Source organism: Pocillopora damicornis, chromosome 6 (assembly GCF_964200805.1).
Source record: "Pocillopora damicornis chromosome 6, jaPocDami1.2, whole genome shotgun sequence".
NCBI classification, from domain to species: domain Eukaryota; kingdom Metazoa; phylum Cnidaria; class Anthozoa; order Scleractinia; family Pocilloporidae; genus Pocillopora; species Pocillopora damicornis.
The window spans coordinates 25065354-25072500 of NC_142675.1; the positions used below are offsets into that span (position 1 = coordinate 25065354).

The following is a 7147-nucleotide window of genomic DNA, read 5'->3' on the forward strand; positions in this document are numbered from 1 at the left end:
CCCTGCGAGTCTTTGTTTTTGCTATTAGATCTTTTGGGAATGGGAATAACAAGAATCAGTCGAACAATATCACCACTTTGCTCCAAGAAGCGTTTGACTCTACCGGTGGGCATGTTTCTTCTTTCATCATTTTTCCTAATCATAATACTTAGGAATGAAACAAGCTATCTACGATTCGAGCCTTGGTTTTGCAGCAACAGGACAGAAATCGCTTCCGATCGATCTTGCTTCAGTAATGCCACCAAAACCGTTTTGTTCTACACGCCTATGTTTGGTCGCAAGCCATGGCCTGGAGCCAACTCTACGGAAGAGTATCTTTTAAAATGTCCGACAAAAAAATGCCAAATAACGTATGATGTCTACGATATAGGAAAAAGTGATCTAGTTATTTTTCATGCTCGTGATATGCAAAGTTATGTAAGGAAAGAAATTCAACAGATTCACAATTACCGGTGTCCACATCAAAGAATGGCGTTTTTAAACCAAGAATCCATTGTCAATGACCCAGATTTAAAGAACCGTCTTTCCTTGCCGGAGGGGTTCTTTAATTGGACTATAACTTTCAAAAGGGAGTCAGATTTTCACTATCCTTATGGAAATTATGTTTCTTTGCCATCAGCTAAGAGACCAGCGAGAATTCCTGACTATGCAGCTGAGAAAAACAAATTTGTGTTATGGGCTGTTTCCAATTGTGGAAGAACTCGAGATAAGTACGTAAAAAAACTTCTGAAATACATTAAAGTTGATGTTTATGGCGACTGTTCGGAAAACTTTGGCCAAGACAATCAATGCCAGCCATCAAGCAATTGCGATGATATTTTCAGCTCATATAAATTTTATCTGGCATTTGAAAACAGCGTTTGTACTGATTACATTACTGAGAAATTTTGGCGTACACTTGGTTGGAATTCAGTGCCTATAACACTGACAAGAGATTTCTACACACCAGATGTAGTCCCTCCAGGCTCGTTTATAAGTGTGCAAGACTTTCCATCTGTTAAGGCTTTGGCAGAATACCTGTTATACCTCGACAAAAATGACACTGCTTATAATGAATACTTCACATGGAAAAAAGAATTCGTTTATACAGGGATCTTGGGATTAACACATACAGCCTGTGACATATGTGATGCTCTCCATAATGAATGTGTTCAACCCAAATTTTATAAAGATATATTCAAGACTTTTTGGAACGATAATGTTGATTGCAAAGAGAAAGAGGGAAAACTTTTACATCTCATAGATAGAGAGGAAGAGTGATCAGTGTATGTCGAATATCCATTGATTTTCGAATGTTTCTTCCAGTTTCTCCTGGTAGACAAAGTGAATCACGGATGGGAATAACAAACAGAAACTGACTTTATGAAGGGGCCTACTCCTGGGCTCTTTGAACTGAGTCAATGCGCGAGAATTTAAAGAGTGACAATAGAGGAGATGAAAACAACTAATACTCTAATAATTCACACCAGCAAAAAAAGTTTTTTGAAACCACAATCGACCCAAGCTCCAGGTGTTCGGTGATCATCTTACAAAATAACAGTCATGGCGAAATTATAAGAGTTTGTATGGGAAAGTGAAATTCTCACGAAAAATACCTCACCTCACTTCCACAGTGTGTTGGTTGTTATCTGACCGCTTGCTACGTTGAATGGAACCCATTTTCGCGAGTAACGTAGCTACGTAGTAAGTAGTCAGATAATAGGCAATGTACTGTGGAAGTAAAGTGAGATATTTTTGTGAGAATTTTTTATTCCTTGGAGCGGTCGTAAATATTCCCATACAAGTTCTTATAATTTCGCCATGACTGTTATTTCGTAAGATGATCATCTCATAGCTGGAACTTGGGTTTCCTGTGGTAAAACTGGGTTTGACTGAGTGAAATTCTACGGTGGCTCACAACTGTCACGGCAAAAAAAAAAAAACTTCATGGCAAAAAGGAAAAGACTCACGGCAAAAGAAAAAACCTCACAGCAAAAAGAAAAGACTCACGGCAAAAGGAGGTTTGTTATTTTGCCGTGGGTCTATTCCTTTTGGCCGTGAGGTTCTTCCCTTTAGCCGTGAGTCTTTTTGTTTTTCTGCGAGGTTATTTCTTTCGCCGCGACAGTTGTGGGCCACCGAAAAAAATAAGAAACACAGAACTGAAGAATTGAATTTTCCATAAGTTTCAAATAGCCACTAGCTTTATATTTCAATTTGCTTAATTTGAAGAACATTAACATCGCTTTAAGCAGTTTCTATGAAGAAAACCATTTTCCAACCGTTTTTAACAACACAGACTCGAGCTTCCGTGTGAATGGGGTTTAAATTTAAAACCATGCTTTTGGTCAAAACGCCCCTTAAGTCGAAGGCCATGAGCTGCCGCCATGTTTACAAATCTGCGTGTGCATGCCAAATCCATAAAATGACGTCACGAAGATTCCAATACTCCGGTCGTCGATAACGATCAAGCAGCCGCGTCGCCTTGTCTTTTGTCCTTATGCTAAATCAGTTCGATTCCAGCGGTGAGTAGGATTTGTTTCAGTTTCGCTTGACTTTGTAGTTATTGACGCAGAATTGAAGAGTTTACTTTGAAGCTTTCACTGCCTCTTCCAAGGTAAAAGAATTCGATAAGTCAAACATATTCATTTTATCTACCTTTCGTGAATTAGCATGCATGTCTAACGAGTCGACATATTCCCAAGGATACCCTGACTCTAAAGCTGACGTTTCCAGCATGAGCCCCTCTTCATTCGCTCTGAAGAAGGGCTGCTGCTCGAAACGTCAGCCTGGATACCTCTTTACAGTGGCCAATTTACATTATAACTCAGTTGATAGAACCAAATTATCTTGTTATACCGACAGGGCACCAGCGCAGCACCATAGTTTCTTTAGAAATTTGTTCCTTTTATTCATTTGTGACATGACACAAAAAACATCTTTCTTCATTCTATTACCGAGGGTTAGATTTAACATATATTATTCTTTGACTTGAGATACAATCGGTAGAAAGGCGTTCGAAGCAGTTCTTAGAGACCCACTTGAAAGGTTTGTTATATGGAACGAAACTCGCTAAAACGAGTGGCTGTTCGGTAAAATTTCCGCACAGCCCCATCCTACATTACACATTCAGTTCTTGAACAGAGAAAACAATAAAAAAAACAATACACTTCCATTGGGAAAACAGATTTGTTTTACAATAGTATGGGGCTGTGCGGAAACTTTACCGACCATTGTTGTTGCAAGCATGTTTTCAGTAGGCTTCGTTTGCCTCCAGGGTGTTGGTTTCGCTTTGCTTGATTAAGCCTGCTTAGTTCTCTACACGGCTCAAAAAAATTAATTGATGTAAACAACAGGATATGATTCCATGGCATGTAATAGTTGCTCTTCGGTGACGATTCCTTGCCCAAGATCTGATACCATTATTTGGAGACGAGCTCATCGTCGAATTTCAATCGACTCTCCCCACGATGCTCGTCGAAATTTTTTAACGCTCGCCATCCTCTGCTCGAAGCTTCACTTCTGCGCTGCCGCAAGCTGCATTTCAATAAAGAATCCAAGAAATGATGACATATTGTTTTTCCACGGATCAATTCCATATCGGTCTTCCAAGAAATAATTGTCAGCAATTGAAGCCAAATTAATTCAAGCGCAAGAATCGTCTGACGAAAAGCATCAAATTGTCTTAATTATACCTATGGCCAACTCATGTATAAAGTATTTAACCTACAAATGAGACATGGCTGTGAACTTGTAATTATTGGTCTTGCAGCAATGCAAGGTTGCTCTCATTTCAAAAGCCAAGGTTCCGGAAAACCTTGGAGAGATCTACAGTTATGGTAAACATCCAACTCCGCAGAATAATTAACGCATAAATAATTAATCGAATTTCCGTTTGCAAAATTCGCCAAATTAAGCCGCTGGAATCCAAATCTTACTTCGCATGCACAAGCCAAATTCCACTATTATCCAATTCTGTCACTTCTCGCCTCACAGTAGCTCAGTACATATTGGTATTGTAACGCAACGGTCTTAGTTTACATGGTGTTCTCCAGCTTTTATCTGGTAAGTTTTCTGCCTCGGAACAAAAATACCTCAGAATGCACTTAATTTGACCACTATTTTTCTTTCTTTTGACCGAGAGAAATAAAAGATACGCAGAACTGAATTCCACAGGTTTTCTTTTCGCAGAAAAGCACAAGATTAATTTCGTCCGCTTCTGATTGAGCCAGTCGTCAATGTTTACCTACGATAAAATCAATAAAGATTTTACGCAATACTATTGGCTGGCTCTGCAATTTGTTCGTACAATAAGAAACAAACCAAACCGGACTTTTACCGTAAGATTACCACAGGCATCCCACGGAACAAGGTTCTAACTAACTTACATATTATTTCCATTTATATTCCTAAAACCTATGTAAGCTAGAATGGCAAATACCTATGTAAGCTAGATGGCAAATACATAAAATTCTTGGTGATACCAATTTTTTCTTTTAACAAATTCCTAGCGCCTAAATGTTTACAAGAGAGCTTTTCAGTCATAAATATTAATGCACTCATGAAACTCTCCACCGAAATGTTATTTTGTCTTTCAGCCTCGTGATAGACCTATAGACGTGCCAGCCAAAAGTTTGCAAATTGAACAGCAAAATCCAGTCTTTGTTTTTGCTATTAGATCTTTTGGGAATGGGAATAACAAGAATCAGTAGAACAATATTACCACTTTGCTCCAAGAAGCGTTTGACTCTACCGGTGGGCATATTTCTTCTTTCATCATTTTTCCTAATCATAATACTTAGGAATGAAACAAGCTATCTACGATTCGAGCCTTGGTTTTGCAGCAACAGGACAGAAATCGCTTCCGGTCGATCTTGCTTCAGTAATGACACCAAAACCATTTTGTTCTACACGCCTATGTTTGGTAGCAAGCCATGGCCTGGAGTCAACTCTACGGAAGAGTATCTTTTAAAATGTCCGACAAAAAAATGCCAAATAACGTATGATGTCTACGATATAGGAAAAAGTGATCTAGTTATTTTTCATGCTCGTGATATGCAAAGTTATGTAAGGAAAGAAATTCAACAGATTCACAATTACCGGTGTCCACATCAAAGAATGGCGTTTTTAAACCAAGAATCCATTGTCAATGACCCAGATTTAAAGAACCGTCTTTCCTTGCCGGAGGGGTTCTTTAATTGGACTATAACTTTCAAAAGGGAGTCAGATTTTCACTATCCTTATGGAAATTATGTTTCTTTGCCATCAGCTAAGAGACCAGCGAGAATTCCTGACTATGCAGCTGAGAAAAACAAATTTGTGTTATGGGCTGTTTCCAATTGTGGAAGAACTCGAGATAAGTACGTAAAAAAACTTCTGAAATACATTAAAGTTGATGTTTATGGCGACTGTTCGGAAAACTTTGGCCAAGACAATCAATGCCAGCCATCAAGCAATTGCGATGATATTTTCAGCTCATATAAATTTTATCTGGCATTTGAAAACAGCGTTTGTACTGATTACATTACTGAGAAATTTTGGCGTACACTTGGTTGGAATTCAGTGCCTATAACACTGACAAGAGATTTCTACACACCAGATGTAGTCCCTCCAGGCTCGTTTATAAGTGTGCAAGACTTTCCATCTGTTAAGGCTTTGGCAGAATACCTGTTATACCTCGACAAAAATGACACTGCTTATAATGAATACTTCACATGGAAAAAAGAATTCGTTTATACAGGGATCTTGGGATTAACACATACAGCCTGTGACATATGTGATGCTCTTCATAATGAATGTGTTCAACCCAAATTTTATAAAGATATATTCAAGACTTTTTGGAACGATAATGTTGACTGCAAAGAGAAAGAGAGAAAACTTTTACATCTTATAGATAGAGAGGAAGAGTGATCAGTGTATGTCGAGTATCCATTGATTTTCAAATGTTTCTTCCAGTTCCTCCTGGTAGACAAAGTGAATCACTGATGTTAATAACAAACAGAAACTGACTCTATGAAGGGGCCTACTCCTGGGCTCTCTGAACTGAGTCAATGCGCGAGAATTTAAAGAGTGATAATAAAGGAGATGAAAACAACTAATACTCCAATAATTCACACCAGCAAAAAAAGTTTTGTAAATCCACAGGCGTCCCAAGCTCCAGGTGTGAGATGATCATCTTACGAAATAACAGACATGGCGAAATTATAAGAGTTTGTATGAGAATATTTACGACCGCTCTACGGAATAAACAAATCAGTGAAATTCTCGCAAAAAATACCTCACCTCACTTCCACAGTGCGTTGGTTGTTATCTGACCGCTTACTACGTGGAAGGGAACCCATTTCAGCGAGTAACGTAGCTACGTAGTAAGTAGTCAGATAACAAAGGAGGTTTGTTCTTTTGCCGTGAGTCTTTTCTTTTTTGCCGTGAGGTTTTTTATTTTGCCGTGAGGTTCTTCCTTTTTGCCGCGAGGTTTTTTATTTTGCCGTGAGGTTCTTCCATTTGCCGTGAGTCTTTTTCTTTTGCCGCGAGGTCCTTCCTTTTGCCGTGAGGTTATTTCTTTTGCCGTGACAGTTGTGGGCCACCGAAAAAATTAAGAAACACAGAACTGAAGAATTAAATTTTCCATAAGTTTCAAGTAGCCACTGGCTTTTATTTTCAATTTACTTAATTTGAAGAAGACAAAGATCGCTTTAAGCAGTTTCTATGAAGAAAACCATTTTCCAACCGTTTTTAACAACACAGCCTAAAGTTTTAAAGTCGAAGGCCATGAGCTGCCGCCATGTTTACAAATCTGCGTACACGTGCCAAATCCATAAAATGACGTCACGAAGATTCCAGTACTCCGGTCGTCGAAAACTGTCAAGCAGCCGCGTCGCCTTGTCTTTTGTCCTTATTCTAAATCAGTTCGATTCCTGCGATGAGTAGGATTTGTTTCAGTGTCGCGTGACTTTGTAGTGTCCATGATAATGACGCAGAATATATTGAAGAGTTTACTTTGAAGTCTTCACTACCTCCTCCAAGGTAAAAGAATTTGTTAAGTCAAACATATTAATTTTATCTACCTTTCGTGAATTAGCATGCATGTCTGACGAGTCCTCATTTCCCCAAGGATACCCTGACTCTAAAGCTGACGTTTCCAGCGTGAGCCCCTCTTCATTCGCTCTGAAGA

The 7147-nt window shown here is 38.9% G+C and overlaps 3 protein-coding genes across 6 annotated transcripts in view; all 3 read left to right on the forward strand.

Annotated features, from left to right (window-relative positions):
• On the forward strand, positions 1–6031 carry LOC149044600 (alpha-(1,3)-fucosyltransferase fut-3-like). 3 transcript variants are annotated; one of them, XM_089209791.1, is made up of 2 exons: positions 1–105; positions 4575–6031. In XM_089209791.1, exon 2 carries the CDS (start codon positions 4666–4668, stop codon positions 5884–5886), a length of 1221 nt encoding a protein of 406 aa, XP_089065917.1. In that variant the 5' UTR covers positions 1–105; positions 4575–4665; the 3' UTR covers positions 5887–6031. The 3 variants fall into 3 exon arrangements, with proteins under 3 accessions (XP_089065917.1, XP_089065918.1, XP_089065916.1); XM_089209792.1 differs by lacking the exon at positions 1–105 and adding an exon at positions 2456–2501; XM_089209790.1 differs by lacking the exon at positions 1–105 and adding an exon at positions 2488–2593.
• On the forward strand, positions 40–2276 carry LOC149044601 (alpha-(1,3)-fucosyltransferase fut-3-like). Its single transcript, XM_089209789.1, has one exon. It carries the CDS (start codon positions 40–42, stop codon positions 1258–1260), a length of 1221 nt encoding a protein of 406 aa, XP_089065915.1. The 3' UTR covers positions 1261–2276.
• Positions 2466–7147, forward strand: part of LOC113676359 (alpha-(1,3)-fucosyltransferase fut-3-like) — a 10624-nt gene continuing 5942 nt past the window's right edge. Inside the window, exon 1 of one of the 2 annotated variants that reach the window (XM_089209787.1) lies at positions 2466–2593. The gene's annotated coding sequence lies outside the window, so the exon portion shown is untranslated. Of the gene's footprint in view, positions 2594–6814; positions 7000–7147 lie in introns of those variants that run through there. The other variant, XM_027193012.2, reaches the window with a different exon arrangement.

Coding starts and splice junctions, on each gene's coding strand:
- LOC149044601 (XM_089209789.1), top strand. CDS start 40: ATGGGAATAACAAGAATCAGTCGAACAATATCACCACTTTGCTCCAAG.
- LOC149044600 (XM_089209791.1), top strand. CDS start 4,666: ATGGGAATAACAAGAATCAGTAGAACAATATTACCACTTTGCTCCAAG.